The sequence below is a fragment of the Myotis myotis genome, unplaced genomic scaffold (assembly GCF_014108235.1).
Source record: "Myotis myotis isolate mMyoMyo1 unplaced genomic scaffold, mMyoMyo1.p scaffold_m19_p_12, whole genome shotgun sequence".
NCBI classification, from domain to species: domain Eukaryota; kingdom Metazoa; phylum Chordata; class Mammalia; order Chiroptera; family Vespertilionidae; genus Myotis; species Myotis myotis.
The window spans coordinates 28,182,525-28,202,009 of record NW_023416316.1 but is presented as its reverse complement, the minus strand read 5'-3'; the positions used below and the strand labels follow the sequence as shown (position 1 = coordinate 28,202,009).

The window sequence follows — 19,485 nt, the reverse complement described above, 5'->3', positions numbered from 1 at the left end:
GCAAGAGGCTGCAGATTCTGAATGCACAAATGAGTGGAACAACGACTCGTGCTCTCTCTGTCTCTCCCTCTTCCTCTCTCTCCCAAATCAATCAATAGAAATAAAAATAAAAGTCTTCAAGAACATGGCAAGTCGTTTCAAACCTCAGGTGTTTTGGTTTTGCCACCCACTGAGAAACAAACTGTCTTGAAGAAAATTTCAGGTTCTTGGCATCGTTAACACCATCTCTGTAGGGGGAACTGTAGGATTGCACTGGAAGAATTGCAAATATAGTCCCCACTTCACAAAAGAGGTCAGCTGAAGCTAAAGACATTTCACAGGTACATGATTAAAGCTAGGAAACAAATTAATTTTGAGTTTCCATAAATACTATGTATAGACCCCACCCCCCTGAACTTCCTGTGCCATAAAAAAAGGCAGAAGATGCCAAGTACGTCAGTGGTGCTGTGCTGGTAGTCCCACACTGTCCCCATTTTTTTACTTTTTAAAAGAAAGAACCTAACTATCACTGGTGATCATGTCCTAAAGGGCTGGATTGCTGAGTAAAGAATGAAAGTGTGGTCTAGGTATTATGAGGGTGGGGTGAGCAGTGTTAAGAAATCTGGTTGCTTAGTTTAGGATTAGTTTCAGGTTCATATGACTCAGGTGAATGTGTGTCCATGACCTGTAATTCTGGGAGATCTCGGTAGCCTGGTTCATCCTTACGTTCATATCAAAGAAGCCTTTAAAGCAGTGGGTCTCAACCTTGGCTGCACATTAGAATCACCTGGGAATCTTTTTAAAATCCTGATTTCTGGGCCTCATCCTCTGGAAATTCTGTTTCTTTGTTACTAATGTTGTAAATACTAGTACGCTGGTGTTCAACAGGAACGCAGTTAATACTACTAGAAATGTAAAAAGAAAAAATTATAAGGATCAACCATTAGTATTTAGTAAAATATTTTTACTGTATGCATGAGCAAGGCATTGGAAGTCCTCCAAATTTATAATGTCTTTTTTTTTTTTTTTTTGCTTTATACTGAAATATTTACTTGTCTAAGCAGCAGTCTTTTGGAAAGTTACATTTATCTCATCTCCCATTTGGGTTCTTGTGGATTTATGTCTACACACACAAACACACATGAGAAACTGTTACTGTCGTTTTAGTTGGGGCTCAGGAAGGACTGAATATAAGCATGTGTTTAATTTTTCATCTTTACCCTGAACTCCTACTTGTCTTTTAATTTAATGGTGTTGATCTTTTCCCTTATGATTTATATTTTTTAACAATTGAAAATTGACTTTTAGAGAGAGAGGAAAGAAGAGGGAGAGAGAGAGAAACATTGATGTGAGAGCAAAACATTGATCAGCTGCCTCCTGCATGCCCACTACTAGGGATCAAACCTGAAACCCAGGCATGTGGCCTGACCAGGAATCAAACCAGCAATCTTTCGTTGCATGGGATGACACCCAACCAACTGAGCCACACTGGCCAGAGCTTTTCCCTTATGATTTATGTTTTATGGTTTTACGTTTTGTTTAAGAAGTTCTTTTCTACCTCAAGGTTATAAACACACTCATATTATATTTTTCTGTTACATAGTATTTTAAACATTAAGTCTTAATCCCAATATAATGAAGCATTTGACAAATATTGAGGCCCTGATAATGGCAGATAGACGTATTTTTTTAAAAAGGAAGAACAATTAGAACTTTTAAGAAAAATAAAAAGGTGAGTGGCAAAGGGCCCTCGCCGGTTTGGCTCAGTGGATAGAGTGTCAGCCTGCGGACCAAATGGCCCTGGGTTCGCTTCTGGTCAAGGGTATGTACCTTGGTTGCAGGCTCCTCCCCAGCCAGCACCCTGGTCAGGGCTAGTGCAGGAGGCAACCAATCGATGTGTTACTTTGGCATCGATGTTTCTCTCTGTCTTTCTCTCTCTCTTCTATTTTCCCTAAAAATCAATGGAAAAATATCCTCAGTTGAGGATTAACAACAACGACAAAAAAGAAAAGAAAGAAAAGTAGTACACTACTCTGCAGTGAACACTTATGTGGTCATAATAATGTAAATTCTGATCATGATCCAATTATAGTGGTATAACTATATTTTAGGATAGGGTGACAGGAGAGGAGGGTTGGTAAGAGAGCTAACTCTCCTTTTTTCTTTATGCTAAACAGTCAGTTGGTACTGTTTAAAATAGATAAATAAAGAAACAGAGGTATGAACAAAGTATCCTATATAATAAAAGGTTAATATGCAAATCAACCAAACAGTGAAACGACCTGTCACTATGATGTGCACTGACCACCAGGGGGCAGACTCTCAATGAAGGAGCTTCCTCGAGGTGGACAGTGCACTCCCACAGGGGGAGTGACACTCAGCCAGAAGCAGGCTTATGGCTGGTGAGCGTAGTGGCGGCGGTGGGAGCCTCTCCTGCCTCCGCGCAGCAGTCGGACATCCCCCCAAGGGGTGTCGGACTGCGAAAGGGCACAGTCCGGGCTGAGGGACCCCCACTCCCCGCCCTGAGTGCATGAATTTTGTGCACCGGGCCTCTAGTCTAGACATATAGCACTAACTCCTAGAAGAAGTAGCTTTGAGTTAAAAGTTGCAGTAAATGGATACTATTCAGAATAATCCTTTATACGACTATATAAACTATATAAATAAATGGTACATATTATTTGTGGGTTTTTTTTGTTGGTTTGTTTTGTGTTTTGAATCACACATCTTACAGAAAGAGGAAAGAACAGGAATACAGACATCTTACAGAAAGAAGAAAGAACAGGAAGGCAGACAAGGAGAGTGACTACTCATTCTCTGATGCATAAATAACATACTGTATGCCTGCTCAGGACAGGGCTTGAGGTAAATACCAGGCATGCAAGTGTGGCAGGAGAATTTAGTGAAATACAAAGTTTTATCTGTTCTGCATATGTGTGTCTTTTCTCTTTAAAACAAGCAAGGGTTTTGGCAGGGCTGAGAGAAGAGGCATCCTGATGTCAAAGACCCTTCTATCTTCATAAAAGTCGAAAACAAGTCTGGGAAGAGGTTATGCCCTGAAGAGGCTGGAGTCAGAGAGGGTTTTGTAGATTTTTAGGACAGCAGAGGGGATGGGAGGTCCGGTCAGCGTGGGCAATGTGCTCTAGTCCTGTGATGATGCAAGTGGCAGGACCCAAGTAGATGGCTCTGGGATGTATCTGGGGAAACCAAATTCCAGTGACCAAATTCCAGAGTCTCAAAAAAAAAAAAAAAAAAAAAAAAAGAGCTAAGAGTTTGGGAGTCCAGGACCTGCTGGAATGACAAGGGCCACAGCATTCACTGGTGAGATTGATGGCCAATGACAGGATGGGGGAGGGGCAGGTAAGAAGCCTCTCTTGTACCTTGTTTCTAGGACTTTTGAACAGCCCTCCGGAGACGGGCTCTATTTCTCATCAGCACTCTGGTGCAGGGGTTGGGAGTAGGAATCAAGTTCATTGAAAGAACGTTTAGCCCTGACCTGTTTGGCTCAGTGGATGAAGCGTCGGCCTGCAGACTGAAGGGTCCCGGGTTCGATTCTGGTCAAGGGCGTGTACCTTGGTTGCAGGCACATCCCCAGTAGGGGGTGTGCAGGAGGCAGCTGATTGATGTTTCTGACTCTCTATCCCTCTCCCTTCCTCTCTGTAAAAAATCAATAAAATATATTTTTAAAAAAGAAAAGAAAGATCATTTAAAAATGCAGTAATTCTTGCAGATCTGTTTTTGTAGACTATGATCACACCTGCTGTATGAGGACAGGTAGGGAGGAGTCCCTGCCTTCACCTGCCTCAGCAAACACTTTAAAAGATGTTATGATCAGTGGTGAGGGCTGTGCCATGCTCAGGCTCCGGGGGAAGCAGAAGGTGTTGGGGCAGCCACCTCCAGCTTCTTGCCCCTTTCTTAAAAATCAATCAATCAATCAATCTTTTTAAAAAAATCCACACCCAAGAATGTGTTTTTATTAATTTCAGAAGGAGAGGAAGGGAGATGGAGGGAGGGAGAGAGGGAGAGAAAGAAAGAGAAACACCCAGCAGTTGCCTCCCATATGCACCCCTCCCATATATACCCTGCAACCTGGTTATTTTTCCCAGACCAGAAATTGAACTCACGACCTTTTGATGTACAGGACAATGCTCCAACTCACTGAGCCATACTGGCCAGAGCTCTCGCCCCTTTCTTGAGACCTTCCCTCACGTCTGGCCCCTCTGATGGTCCTCCCTTTCCTACATCAGGGGTGAGGGGGACAGGAGCACTCTTCCCTGGGCAGGAACAGGTGGAGGAGAGCCAGGCAGGTGCCTCTGGGAGAGGAGCCTGGTTTACATCTGAATTCGGGGTTTCCCAATGCTGCCCTGGGAGACCTAGTCCTTGGTGTGAAGAGATCAAAGGGGAGAAAGGAGAACATAAGGGAAGGGGAGGAGACTCTCCCAACTGGAAGGAATCTGAGAGAGTCAAGAAGTCCAGATGGGAATAGAGAGCTCACAGCTGCAATAAACAAAGAGGACAGGACAGGGACCCTGCGGTATTGATGGGGACAGAAGGGAGTCCTTTTGGGTTTTTAGGCTTCCAGGTTTGGGGGAGGGAATGCTGGGACTCTGTTTAGGGTGGATCTCAGTAGACTTGTGTTTGCCTGTGTTATTGGTGGGCCCAGGCTCCAGCCTCCCTCCCGGGGACCCTCACAAAGAGATACTTGGAAGTTTGTGAGCCCCAGGCCCCAAGGAAAGGGAAGGCAGTCTCCGCTAGGGGTGGGGGTAAGGCTGAGGGTGAGAGACCGCTGCTCATGATCAGGGAAGGGATCCCTCTAGGATCTCAGAGGTCTGCAGTGCCACTGCGGGTGTGCTCTCAGTTCACCATCTCTCCTTGAGAGGAATTTCTCAGAGACCAGGAGCAGCCCAGGTCCCACCCTCCCCGCCAACTTCCTTTCTACTGCCCACAGGTCTGGGCACCTGGGCCAGCAGGAAATTCCTGGGCAGGTGAGAATGTACAATTCACCAGTCTGAGCTCCTGACTCCCCCACCCACCTCCCACCCCTTAGTGACATTGGCTTCCCCAGGGACACAAACGTGCAGGAACAGATACGTGGGTGGGAAGCCAGAACAGCTGTTTATTACGTATAAATGATATTTACAAGGAAGAGGTGGGGTGCAGTGGGGAGCAGGGGGGCAGGTCCAGGGTCCTGGGTGACCTTTCCTCAGAGGGGACAGTCCTGCTGCCTCCTCTCACACTCCCTCCTCTGCCTCTCTGGGCCTGGCAGCTCAGCCATGCGGCAGGGGCTAGAAATACGGAAGGGTTAGTTGAAGCAGGAGAAGGGATGAGGCAAGGCCAGCATGGGGGTAGAAGGACTGCTCTGGGGGCCCCTGAGTCCTCCCTGTCTTCTAGCTCACTTCTTGCCCCTGGGATAGGGGCTCCGAACCCTGGTGCAGCTGATGGGGGCCCCCTGGGCTCCAGGCTGGTCACTGGGCTATGGCTTTTGGGTGGTCTGGGACTCTTCAGTCCTGGAAAGGGAGAAGAGGGGCTTGAAGGATTGACAGAGGCTCTACTTCACTTCCCTCCCCAGTCCCATCAGCTTCCTTACCTCTTACAGCCTTTGGAGCCCTTTCTCTTCTTGCCAGACTTGTCCTTCTTACAGCGTTGGGCTTGTTTCCGTGGGGCTGGTGATGTGTCCAGACGCTGCATCAACCTCTGCACCCAGGCCTCCTTAGGGTCTGCGCACAGCTCTGCCTGAGAGCGCTTCCGAGGTGAGAACCTGGAGTCGGGCATTAGCAAGCCTGTCCTCGTCTTGCCCACCTTGCCCAGCCCACTCAGCTTCACCCAGGCCCTCGCACCCACTCACAGGATAGCCGGGATGGGGCAGCCCAAGCTTGGCTCCTGCCTCCTGTAGCTGCGGACCAGCGTGTCAGGAATCTTCCTTACACTGTACTTGAGACAACAGTCCTGTGCTCCTCCATCACTGCCTGCAGAGGGTGTTCACAGGGAGCAAGGGGCTAAGTATAGGCTCCCGACCAGGCCTCTCCAGCCCCTGTCCCCATCCTAGGCAGCTCCCTCCTTGTACCTTGGGTCCAGGGGATGGAGAAGGCCAGGACCAGGAAAAGGAGGCTCAGAGCCAGTGACTGAGCCATGGCTGTGGTAGAGGGTGAGTATGAGGGCACAGCTGTGGGTGAGGTGTAAGCTGCAATTTGGGGTCCTGGAGTGGGTGGGCCTTTTATTAAGGGGAGTACATCCCTTGTTTATTTTCTCACTCATCCAGGCATTCTGACTTCCTGAACCTCTTTGGCAAAAGTTTTTGGCAGAGACTGGTTCATAAATTATTTATTTAATTTTTTGTTTGTTTAAAGCATTGCATATGTCTCCTTTCCCCATCCTCCTCCGCCACTCCCACCCCCTAGGTCAGGACAAACCCCCACAGCCTCATTGGTTATGCTGTGTCCTTTGGTTATGCTAATGTGCATACATACAAGTCCTTTGGTTGCTCTCTTACCCCTCCCCTGCCTTCTCTCTGAGGTTGGACTGTCTGTTCAGTGTTTCTTTGTCTCTGGATCTATTTTACTTCATCAGTTTATGTTGCTCATTTTATCCCACATATGAGTGAGATCATGTGATATTTATCTTTCTCCAACTGGCTTATTTTGCTTAGCATAATGCTCTTCAGGTCCATCCATGCTGTTGCAAATGGTAAAAGTTTATTCTTTTTTTTTTTTCTTGTTGAGCATTTATTTTTATTTTTTAATCCTCATCCAAAGATATGTTTCCATTGCCTTTTTTTAAAGTACCTTCTTTTTTATAGCAGTGTAGTAATCCATTGTGTATGTACCAAAGTTTTTAAAAAAATATATATTTTATTGATTTTTTACAGAGAGGAAGGGAGAGGGACAGAGAGTTAGAAACATCAATGAGAGAGAAACATTGATCAGCTGCCTCCTGCACACCTCCCACTGGGAATGTGCCCACAACCAAGGTACATGCCCTTGACCGGAATCGAACGTAGGACCTTTCAGTCTGCAGGTGGACGCTCTATCCACTGAGCCAAACCAGTTAGGGCATGTACCACAGTTTTTTAATCCACTCATCTGCTGATGGGCACTTAAGCTGTTTCCAAATCTTAGCTATTGTAAATTGTGCTATGAACATAGGGGTACATATATCCTTTCTGATTGGCATTTCTGCTTTTTGGGATATATTCCCAGAAGTGCAATTACTGGGTGGAATGGGATTTCCATTTTTAATTTTTTGAGGAAACTCCATACTGTCTTCCATAGTGGCTGCACCAGTCTGCATTCCCACCAGCAGTGCAGGTGGGTTCCTTTTTCTCCGTCGCCAGCACTTGTCATTTGTTGGTTTGTTGATGATAGCCATTCTGACAGTTGTGAGATGGTACCTCATTGTTGTTTTGATTTCCATTTCTTGGGTGATTAGTGACTTTGAGTATGTTTTCATATGTCTCTTGGCCTTCTGTACGTCCTCTTTTGAAAAGTGTCTACTTAGGTCCTTTGCCTATTTTTTGATTGGACTGTTTATCTTCCTTTTGTTAAGTTGTATGAGTTCCCTGTAAATTTTGGAGATTAAACCCTTATCTGAAATAGCATTGGCAAATATGTTCTCCCATGCAGTGGGCTTTCTTGTTGTTTTGTTGATGGTTTCTTTGTTGATGGTTTTGTTGATGGTGCAGAAGCTTTTTATTTTGATGTAGTACCATTTATTTATTTTCTCCTTGGTTTCCATTGCCCTAGGAGCAATGGAAAAATTATATTTATATGATTAAATAAAACAAGAAAGAGGAAAAATAGGTCTATCACATCTTTTCATTTGTGCAGAAAATATATCAGTTTATTTATCCTTCCTTTGCTAAGTTAATTTGAAAGATACATGGGGAAACTAAAGGGGAGACAAGGGTGGGAAAGAGGCATAGTACATGCTTTTTAAAAAACAAGTATATTTATGTCTACTTATTATAAAAACAACTAGAGGCCCGGTGCATGAAATTCTTGCATGTGGTGGGGGCAGAGTCCCTCAACCCAGCCTGTGCCCTCCTGCAGTCTGGGACCCCTCGGGTGGTGTCTGCCTTTTGGTTTAAGCCCGATCTCCAGTCTGGGGCTGTTTTGGCTGATTGGGTTAACAGGCTCTAGCAGTCTGGGGCTCTCCCAGTCTGGGACCCCTCGCTCCTTACGACCTGCCTGCAGGGGAGGTGGGAGAGGATCCCACCACTGCCACTGTGCTCGCCAGCCATGAGCCTGGCTTCTGGCTGAGTGGCACTCCCAGTGTGGGAGCTCACTGACACCAGGGGGCAGCTCCTGTGTTGAGCATCTGCCCCCTGGTGGTCAGTGTGCATTATAGCGACCGGTCATTCAGGTCGTTCTGCCTTAACGGTCGCTTTGGCTTTTATAATACAGATTGTTTTTGGTGATTGAAGTCAAGTAAATGCACTGTCCCTTCATCCAGAGGCCTCACCTCTTCCTCCAATCTTTCTTACAAGTCCTCTCCAATCCACCCACTTAATTGTCTGGTAAAAGCAGACTGCATTTTCTACTGCCAAATGTTGATAAGTGTTCTGCATGTTGATAAGTTTCTCTCCCACCTGGAATGTGCTTCTTTGTAGAGGGAAGTGACACTTTCAATTAAGGGTCACACCTAATTGTTGCTCATGGAGATTCTTCTGTCCCTCTTTCTCAACAGATGCTTGTGTCCCTAAACACTCAATTTTCTGGGACAGATGACCAGACAGTTGTAAAGGAGAGAGCCAAGCCATCAGGCTGGCGTAGGTGTGGAGAAGGAAGAGAAAGTGGGAGCGTAGACACTGCCTGTGAGCCGGCATGTTTAGCCTCTGGCTCTGTAACCTTTACAACCAGACAACCTGACATCCTCATGGAGAGACTGAATCACCACACAAGCTTCCCTAAGACACAAAAGTTTTTGACACTGCCCTAACCGGTTTGGCTCAGTGGATAGAGCATCGGCCTGGGGACTGAAGGGTCCCAGGTTTAATTCCAGCCCAGAGCATGTGTACCTTGGTTGCAGGCACATCCCCACTAGGGGGTGTGCAGGAGGCAGCTGATCAATGTTTCTAACTCTCTATCCTTCTCCCTCCTCTCTGTAAAAAAAAAAAAAAAATCAATAAGATATATATATATATTTTTAAAGTCTTTGACACGACGCCTGCCTTGTGAAACAGAAGGGCTTTGTGATGCAGTCTGGTGACCAGGTTCTATTCTCTATGAGGTGGAGGTGACAAGGCAGAGCATTGGGAATCATTAGACAGGAGGATCCTGAACGCCTAGATATAGGGATGGCTCCTCCCCTCATGCTAAAGCCATGTTGAGCGTTACTTTTGTTCTTCGGAGTGTTGGATATTTCTTATATACATATGGTGCCATCTTCCTTATTATCCTAATTATCTGGCAAGTAAAGAGGAGTTACTATGGGTTAAGGTTGGAACCTAAAAGGAGCTGCTACCAGGTAAGGAAATAATAACACCGTAATTGAACTAGTTAAGTTTTAGATGAGAAGCTTTTTAAGATCTCAGAGCCTCCTTTTACCTTTCTTGCCGATTTTTATACTATACATTCAGTTACTCTAATATGGTGCTTTTCTCAGAGCCTAGAAGTAATTTTTTTTTAAAATGTATATTTTATTGAATTTTTACAGAGAGGAAGGGAGAGGGATAGAGAGTCAAAAACATCGATGAGAGAGAAACATCGATCAGCTGCCTCTTGCACACTCCCCACTGGGGATGTGCCCGCAACCAAGGTACATGCCTTTGACCGGAATCGAACCTTGGACCCTTGCGTCCGCAGGTTGACGCTCTAGCCACTGAGCCAAACCCGTTAAGGCTAGAAGTAATTTCTTACTAAGCAATCCCTGCAGTGTATTTTAATGGAAAGATCAAGAACCTCTCTGTCTACCTTGGGTTGAGACCTAGGTAAAATGGAATCTATCTCACTGGATCTCAGAAGACATCCCAATATGGGGGTTTCTTCTGGTGGGTGGACTTAGTAAGCAAAAGTCCTAGGGCTGTTAAAACTAATCACCATCACCTTTTAATTTATTTCAGTATTGCGCCTGTGTCATACTTAGCCCTCTAAAGAACCTGTCCTAAGAAAGGGAACAGGAAGTAAGGAATGTGGAGAGACTTGAAGTGAGAAATAAGTAGAAAAATAAAATGTTGGGGTGAAAGGGTGGAGTAGAGGTAGGGAATATAAGTGAGTGCATTAAATACAGACATACATAGACAGGATTTGGAAATTTATATTTTTGTCTCATTTTGGATATAAAAATGGAAAGTGTCCTAACTTCACACTCTAACATTTTTGTCTTTAAGCGTCACCAAAAACTCAAGCCAAAGGCTAGGGATGCAGTATCAAAAGGTAAAGCACTTGTCTCTTCTCTGACTCCCCTTTACTGCGGGTTGGGTTTCCATGGATTTTGTCCCTCTTTGATCTCTGGTGCTTGGGTTCTCAAAACACTGAACGTTCCAATTCCACAAGTTGACACTCTCTCCCAGAAGACTCTCTCTCTTTTTTTTTTTTAAATTAAATCTTTATTGTTCAGATTATTACAGTTGTTCCTCTTTTTCCCCCCCATAGCTCCCCTCCACCCAGTTCCCACCCCACCCTCTGCCCTTCTTCCTGCACCCCCTAGACCCTTTTCCCCCCGAGAATTGTCAGTCCACTCCCTTACTATACCCAGATTCTGTTATATTCACAGGTTTATTCTGTTCATCAGATTTTTTTTCCACTTGATTTTTAGATTCACTTGTTGATAGATATGTACTTATTCATAATTTTTATCTTTACCTTTTTCTTCTTCTTCCTCTTCTTAAAGAATACCCTTCAGCATTTCATATAATACTGGTTTGGTGGTGATGAACTCCTTTAGCTTTTTCTTGTCTGTGAAGCTCTTTATCTGCCCTTCAATTCTAAATGATAGCTTTGCTGAGTAGAGTAATCTTGGTTGTAGATTCTCGCTATTCATCACTTTGAATATTTCTTGCCACTCCCTTCTGGCCTGCATAGTTTCTGTTGAGAAATCAGCTGATAGTCATATGGGTACTCCCTTGTAGGTAATTAGCTATTTTTCTCTTGCTGCTTTCAATATTTTCTCTTTGTCTTTTGCCCTTGGAATTTTAATTATGATGTGTCTTGGTGTGGTCCTCTTTGGATTCCTTATGTTTTGGGTTCTCTGAGCTTCCTGAACTTGTAAGTCTATTTCTTTCACCAGGTAAGGGAAGTTTTCTGTCATTATTTCTTAAATAGGTTTTCAATATCTTGCTCTCTTTCTTCTTCTGGCACCCCATAATTCGGATGTTGGTATCAGAGGCTCCTTACACTATCTTCATATTTTTGGATGCTTTTTTCTTTTTGCTTTTCTGGTTAGGTGTTTTTTGCGTCTTCATATTTCAAATCTTTGACTTGATTCTTGGGATCCTCTAGTCTGCTGTTGGATCTCTGTATATTATTTTTTATTTCAGTCAGTGTATGTTTAATTTGTAATTGGTCCTTTTTCATATCCTTGAAGGTCTCACTAAATTTCTCGGAGGTTTCTAGAAGATTCTTGAAAAACCTTATAACCGTGGTTTTGAACTCTATATCCAGTAGTTTTCTTTCCTCCATTTCTTTCATTTGTGACATGTTTCTTTGTCTCTGCATTTTGGCTGCTTCCCTGTGTTGATAGGTGTGCTAGGCTTTGTGTGCTAGGTGTCCGATAGGGCCCAGTGGCTCAGCCTCCCTAATTACCTGAGGTGGACACTCTTGGTGCACCCCTTTGTGAGCTTTGTGCACAGTCTTGTTGTAGTTAAGCCTTCATTGCTGTTGGTATCACTGGGAGGAATTGACCTCCAGGCCAATTGGCTGTGAGGACCAGCTGTGTCTACAATGGGAGAACTGCTGTGCTGGAGACACCCTTATAGGGCAGGACTTGCTTCAGTGGGGCTTTGGTGCTCACTGAGTTTGCCCCCTGAGTGTGTCTTTTATGGATGCAAAGAGTTGTAATCTGGTATGGTCTCACTCTGACCACTGGGTACACTGGCTCTTGGATATCCAAGGAGGTGCAAAGTCAGCCACTGCCTGAGGCCACCCAGCAGGAGCTACAGAGAGATCTGCAGATTCCTCCTCTTCGTTTGGGGTTTGGAGGTGCACAGATGAGGCCCAGCTGTGAAGCAATGCAGGCCTTCTTTTGGAAGCTCTGGGGCTCTCTGATCCAGCTGCAGTTTCTTAGGTTTTAGATTGCAAAAGGGCAGGCCATTTATATGCAAAAGCCACTGTGCACAACTTGGGAGGGATTGTAAATTGGGTGGGGCGGGGTCTCAGGGTATCACTGGGGTGGAGCAAACAGCAATGGCTGTCCAGCAGCCCTGCCTCGGAGAGGTCCTGGGGTCTCTGTGTCCTGTGGCCCCATGCAGGAACAATGATCCCTGCAAGCACCTCTAAGAGAAAGCTGCCCTCGTGCTCCGACCGGATGCCAGACAGTCCAGTTTCTCCCCATATGAGTCTGGGTCCCCAGAGTCTCACCCGGAACTGGAGTTCAGAGCAGTCAGGAGCTTGTATCTCCCTCCTGATTGAGAAAGACAACAGCATACCCAGTTGCCAGCCCGTTTCGCGCTCCTCCGTACCTCTGCACTTCCGCACCCCTGCACCTCCTCCCAGTCTCAGTGTGTTTTTCTCTTTCCTTCTAGTTGTAGAACTTCCACTCAGCCAGCCTTCCTGTGGTTCTGGATGATACCTGTTTTGTCTTTTAGTTGTAGTTTTTATGTGGTTGTGCGCGGCAGCAAATTCAGGTATTTACCTATGCCGCCATCTTGGTTCCTCTCCCAGTCACTTTAGTTTTCAATCCTTTATTCATTAAATGGGCATTTGAAGATCTTGCTTCACTCACAGTGTGGCTGTGATGATCTAATGAGATTAGGTCCTGGACAACTCATTGTAACTGGCTAAGTTGTACACAGACATGCCTCAGAGCATTGACTGTTAGGATTTCCAATTTTCTCTCATTCAAAGGCCTTCAGATTCCTGTAGGATACCCTCAATCCTCTCTCATTCCATGTAACACTGTCTCCTGGTTTTTCAGCTAGGAGACATTTCTGGAAAGAAACGGAGAAGCCGTGGGAGCTGCTCTCTGTCATGAAAAGGTGATCATTTGATTTTTGCAGTCTTCCAACTTCAGCCTAGACAACTTGGCCTGGGACAGGGATGAGGGATGATGACTGGGATGGAGTCAGACACAGCAGAGGCTGGAGCACTGTTGAGATGGTTGCCAGGGCAAAAGGGGCTCAGACCTCTCCAGAGGGAGGAGTCCCAGTTCTGCTCTGGGCTAAGCTCACAGTGCTCCTGGAATTCAGAATTTGGCTAGTGCTTAATTCACAAAAGACACTAAAGGGGTTGATACTCAGCCAAAGACCAGTTATCCAGCTAAGAGAATGGATAAATAAGTGCATAAATATGCCATCACTGTCATATTCTTCTTACAGCAACACCCTTTCAAGGGCAGAACCCTAGACCTTGCTGACATTACCTCCTCTGATTGTGTCTTCAGGGAGCCCAGTCCCTGAGACAGCCCTCAGCCAGGAGCTTGTCATCTCTTCCTCTTCTTAAGAGCTCTAGAGAATGGGATGGACTCCCAAGAGGTGCTGTGTACACAACACAGTCCCCTGAAAGCAGAATTTCCATGTGACCTCATTTTCCACAGCTGGGAAATACTAAGTACCAGGCTGTGTCTGTCTTTGCCCCAAATGAAACTGAGTCCAGGTTCTACCTGGTGATGGCCCTTCTGATGCCCCATCAGCTAACCATTGGCTCCCCCATCCTTTGTTCCCATCTCTGGTTAAGCTGCTCAGCCCAGGTCAACAAAGAACTCACCCACCTCTCAGTCATTCATGGCCCTGTGCTCTCATGCGTTGTCTGAAACCTTGACCAACAAGTCCCTCAACCCAGCACACCGTAACTTGCAAAGTGGCGATTTCCTAGGAAGAAAAGTAGAGGACTAAGTACTAGGCAGGTAGGACCCAAGGCGTACAGGGAGGTCAGGGCCAATAGTCAGGCCACAACTTCCAAAGAGGAAGCTGTCACTCCATCAATAACAGTTGCCATGTTTCCTCTTCCAGCCAGGGCTGGCTTCCTCAGGAGGGAAGTGTGCGGAGGCTCCTGTGTGCAGATCCCTGCTGCCAAATCTGTAATGCCATGGCTCTGGAGATCCAACAGTTGCTGGTGGATGAGAACACCCCGATCTCTGCAACTTCACCAGGACCATCAGAGGGCTCTCCTTGCCTAAAGATTTTGCCCAAGTCCAATATGTCTTTTGAGCAGAGTCTGGAGCATCATTCTCCACAGACTCAAAAGCCCTCACTTCCATCTGCAACCCAAACAGTGTCACAATTAACAGCCAAGAAGTCCTTATGCCGGCCATTTACCCAGTCAGCTGGCCAATCAGACGATCCAGTGAGTATGCAAGATTACTTGACTAAAAATGTCAATCTAGGACAGAGAATTCAAAGTCAAGATATGCCTAGGTTGCATGAGACTATGTCTTCTTTACAGTTCGAAGGGCCTAGAATTCCGGTGAACCAGCAGGAGGTGACACGACACAATCTCAACCGTGTGTATGGGAACCAAGGTCAGCCACCCTTGCATCCCCAGGTCCCTATGCTGACCCTGAACCAAGACATCACTACCCTGACACATTCTATGGCCTTGCCTATGGTCACTATCCTCCCTTCCTACCTGCCATTCTCCAGTCCTGAAGTCCTGAGGCTTCTTGAGGTACATGTAAAAAAATGGATGCATTTCCAGAGGTGGGGGCTGCCCAGACGTGTAGAGGAATCCCTGAGGCAGCTTATGCCAAACCTACCATTGTTTTACCAACTTGTAAACAACCAACCAGCTTCTTTCATACAAAATGAATTCTCTGTAGAGATTTTTGTGCCCATTTCTTATCAGACCTGGGGTCCATGTATGGCTGGTCAGGCTACCCAGGCATTCTGGGTTTCTGAATGGTCCATTATAAACCCAGTACAAAGACACCACTACCAGCAAAACCCAAACCACCTGGCTCTAGCCTTGCCCTCTCCAATATTTAAAGACTTAAGTGGCCTCTACCCACTCACTGGCCAACAGGCTAATGACTCAGTGGGCCATTTACAGCAGAAATACATCCAACTATTCTGTGGCTTACCTTCCCTGCACAGTGAGTCTCTGGCTAATGCCTCCTTGAGTTCTCTAGATCACTCCACAGATGGGAGCATGTCCAAGCTCTCCTTGGAGGATCCTTTTCTCTTCAAGGAGCTGTCCTTCCTCCCTCTGTTGCCTAAAACTCCACCCCAGTCAGCCCCACCCTCTTCCTCATCTTCCCCTAATTGGGTCATACCATCTGATCATCAACAAACTCAGATCCATGTCCCGTTTCTGACTCTGGCTGAGTGTGAAGCCTTAGAGTATCACCTGCTACAGAGGCAGCTCCAGTGTCAGTGGGGTTTGCCAGCTGTTCTCCAGAGAGCTCAGCACACCCAGAACTCTGTGCAATATAAGTCTTGTGGCACAGCCCAGTCTCCTAGGACTGTGAAAACTTCCTGGCTGGGAAAGCCCATTTCTGTTCTTACAAGGGAGCATGCCCGGAGGCTGCTGGACTTCCACCTCCAGAGGCAGCTGATTCACCATCGCTGGGGCCTGCCCCAGATGATCCAGCAGTCCTTCCAGTTGCTCCTGGCCCCCATTCACCAGCAGACTCCATCCTGGAGCAGCACAGCCCTAGCCAATGTGAGTGTTGCCCAACATTCAGCCCTAGAGGCTACTGGTGCTGATGACCCTTTCTCACCCTCTAAGGACCCAGTGTCAGTCCTCATGCCACACTTATTAGACCAGGTCAAGGCAATACTGCAGAGCCACATCAACTCCAAATGTGGGCAGATTCATGAGGGTAAGGTCCCTGCCCATGTGTCTAGGTCTTGTGAGTGCCTAATTCCTGGGGGCCTCAAAGTGGCTCCCTTTACTTGCACCCCAGAAAGCAAGCTCTTGGAACTACAGGCAGCAACCGACCCTGACCTACAACAGAAAGTTAGGCACTGGATGCCAACAGTCCCTGATCAGCAGCAAGAGACCTTCCCAGATGCTGCCACTGAGCCTCGCAAGCTAACTCGAGCCCTGTCCAAGGAAGTCCTTGAGAAACTGGAGATGATTTTACGGCACAAGTATCTGACCTTCTTATCAGGGCTGAATCCTCTTTATTACGTGGCTCCTTCCAAGGCCATGGCCCCAGCGATCACTGCTCATGCTGCCACCACAGAAGTGGTGCCTGAGGCTGTCAAAATCTTAACAGAACCTCTGACTCAGATGATCTCACTTGAAGAGCAGTATCTAAGTCGTGAGCCATTTTTTCAGGATACCAAAGAGACTTGTGAAGAAATTGCAGGTGATTTTCAGTCTGAAGTGCAAGTGGAAGGAATGATTGAGATGGAGCCTCTAGAAAGGCAGACAGAGACGGCTCGGCCCTACTTATTCAAGAAGCCCATCTTGGCCAAACTAAATTTCCACCTAAGAAGGAAGGTCTTAGAGATACAATGGGGAATTCCCACAGAGGCGAGGGAGTCCAGGGAACAAACTGGAGCAACCCCAGAGAACACATCCACACAGGAGTCTCTTGGGAGTCTAAACAACCAAGGAAAAACATGCCTCCAGGAACTGCCCATCCCACTAGACATTCCCTGTGCCCCACCTCCAGAGTGGCTCTGCCTTAAGGAACAGTTGTCCACTGAGTTAAAGGCAGTGCAGCAGAACCAGAAGCAACCTAGTTCCAGAGCAGTACCCCATGGTTCTGCCCATGAGCCCTGCAAGATGACTCAACCCTGTAGAGACATGACAGAGGGCCCAGTGCCTTGTGTTCAGCTGGAGGCCAGTGTGAACCACCCCAGCCTGGAGGAGTCCCAGATCCCTGATTCCCAAAGCCCTGGCAAGAGCACGTACTCAGCCCCAGTCCCCATGCTGACTGAAAAGAAAGAGGACCCAAGGAAACCCAAATCGTCAGGAAAACATAGAGAAGGAGATGCAGGGTTTGTGCTCTTCTCAACAAGAGAAAAAAGCCACCCTGTAGCCCAGAGGCCACAAGGGATGCTTCTGAACAGGACACCCCAAAGCCCCTGGCTACTGAGACATCGCCTTGATGCTCTCTGTCAACAGAGTTCCCAGCATCACCCTCAGCTTAAGCCCCCAGAGCTCCTTCCAGGAGTCCCTGGAGGGAAGGAATCTAAGAAGAATGACCTGCAAGACAGTCAAACCAGGATCAATGTCAGCCTCAAGGGAGCAAGGATTCCTAAGAATGCCCAGCCTGTCGGGCCCCAGGCGTCACAGGCCCAGCCTGTCCTGGCCCAGCTCATTCAGCATAAGCCATTACAGGGCCCAACTTTGCAAGGTCAGGTATTGCAGGGGCAGGTGATGCCAGCCCATATTCACAAGAGGCCCAGCCTTCCAGAATCAGACTTGAGATATAAGATGAAATCCGTTCTGCAGTATATCAACCTCAAGGCAAAAGGCAAAGAGCACAAGGAATCCATGTTTTTGACAGCTGTGAAAGTGGCCAACACCAGAAAAGAAAGTGCAGCAAAGAGGCTGGCTCCAGCCAAAAGTCCCATAGAGCAAACTAAGACAGAGAAGAAGATAAGAGGGGACCCCAAAGCCCCATCTCCCCCAACTGAGAAGCAGGTGGGCCTGGACTCCTTGGAAGGCTCCCATTCCCCAAACAGTAAGCTCAGGCACCGCTCCTGCTCCCATCAACTCCAGTCTTCCTCAGGCTTAGGCCACCCCCGTCACTGTCCTCGGCACTGTCCTCAAGTGGCTTGTGCCACCCAACCAGGATCCCACCCCAATTCTCAACTCTCACCTCAGAGGGAAATGTTGGCCTGCTCAGGAAGACCCAGCACAATCAAAGGACTTTGTAGGCTCCCCCATGTCTGCATCCCTTGAAGGGATAGGTATTGTCTTTGTCATTAATATGCAGGAGGGGCACCGGACCACCCAAAATACAGTCTATATCTTTAAGCAAAGAGTTGTCTGTCTGCTCATTACCTCCACTGTTGTTTGTTAAGGGAAGTCATGAGTGAGGCTAAAATGCCCTTTGTAATGTTAACGTAAAAAAACCATTGAAACCTGTAAAGAATTTTTGTGAGTTTATTTGAGCCAAACTGTCGACATATGCCAGGAAGCAGAACCTCAACGAATTGAGATAATGCTCCGGAGAATGGCGGGGTTACATTTGTATTCATACATTTGCAATCAAAGGAGGGACATAGATGGGTTACATGAAATTCATTGGTGATAGATTAAGGAGGAGGGATAAAGCAAAGCGGGTAGGAGGGAATCCCTGGGATTGGATAAAAAGTAAAATGATGGACACATACTTAGGTGGGTGCAGGAACAATTAACATGATGATGAAGGAATTTGTGGTATCTGTCTGGCGCCCAGCACATTTGGTTGTGCCCCAGGGGCTCCAGAAAAAGGGAAGTTACAAGTTACCTAGACATTTCAAGGGTATGTTATCATAGATGCAAAAAGACAGGCTCAGTTAAGGTAAAGGTTGACCTTGTCAGTGAAGATACTGGCCTAGGACGTAACTGCCCACCATAACTGCTTTAGTTAAAGTTTAATTTCAGACCATCCTTTGTGGTAACTTTAGGTCTCTGAGTTTGCAAGACCACCATGCAGGCTCCCCTGAGCTTGTCAGGTCAGCATGTGGCCCCTTTCATCCACACTATCTAGGGAAGGAGGTTGTTTTTTTTTTAATTCTTTATTGTTGAAAGTATTACATATGTTTCCTTTTTCGGCCATTGACCTTTCTCAGTCCTCTCCCAAACCCCAGCACAGGCTCTTACCCCCCTATTGTCTGTGCCCATTGGTTATGTTTATATGCATGCATACAAGTCCTTTGGTTGATCTCTTACCCCCACCCCGCACCCCTATCTTCCCTCTGAAGTTTGACGGTCTGTTCAATGCTTCTGTGTCTCTGGATCTATTTTTGTTCATCAGTTTATGTTCATTATATTCCACAAATGAGAGATTATGTGATACTCATTTTTCTCTGACTGGCTTACTTCACTTAGCATAATACTCTCCAGGTTCATCCATGCTGTTGCAAATGGTAAGAGTACCTTTTTACAGTAGCATAGTATTCCATTGTGTAGATGTACCAGTTTTTTTTAATCCACTCATCTGCTGATGGGCACTTAGGCTGTTTCCAAATCTTAGCTATTGTAAATTGGGCTGCTATGAACATTGGGATGCATATATTCTTTCTGACTGGTGTTTCTGATTTCTTGGGATATATTCCTAGAAGTGGGATTACTGCGTCAAATGGAAGTTCCATTTTTAATTTTTTGAGGAAACTCCATACTGTTTTTCACAGTGGCTGCACCAGTCTGCATTCCCACAAGCAGTGCATGAGGGTTCCTTTTTCTCCATATCCTTACCAGTGTGTCTTTTGTTGATTTGTGATGATAGCCATTCTGACAGGTGTGAGATGGTACC

At 46.4% G+C, this 19,485-nt stretch overlaps 2 protein-coding genes across 2 annotated transcripts; one reads left to right on the top strand and one right to left on the bottom strand.

The window, feature by feature from the left end:
* Positions 1–5,310: 5,310 nt before the first annotated feature.
* CCL21 (C-C motif chemokine ligand 21) lies at positions 5,311–6,205 on the bottom strand. Its single transcript, XM_036330503.1, has 4 exons — positions 6,044–6,205; positions 5,825–5,945; positions 5,567–5,737; positions 5,311–5,486 (listed from the first exon to the last, which is right to left on the bottom strand). The coding sequence occupies exons 1-4, from the start codon at positions 6,108–6,110 to the stop codon at positions 5,453–5,455; spliced, it is 393 nt and encodes a 130-aa protein (XP_036186396.1). The 5' UTR covers positions 6,111–6,205; the 3' UTR covers positions 5,311–5,452.
* A 3,011-nt stretch (positions 6,206–9,216) lies between these two features.
* Positions 9,217–17,985, top strand: FAM205A (family with sequence similarity 205 member A). Its single transcript, XM_036330502.1, has 4 exons — positions 9,217–9,441; positions 10,304–10,349; positions 13,048–13,108; positions 14,081–17,985. The coding sequence occupies exons 1-4, from the start codon at positions 9,298–9,300 to the stop codon at positions 17,925–17,927; spliced, it is 4,098 nt and encodes a 1,365-aa protein (XP_036186395.1). The 5' UTR covers positions 9,217–9,297; the 3' UTR covers positions 17,928–17,985.
* The last annotated feature ends 1,500 nt before the right edge of the window (positions 17,986–19,485 follow it).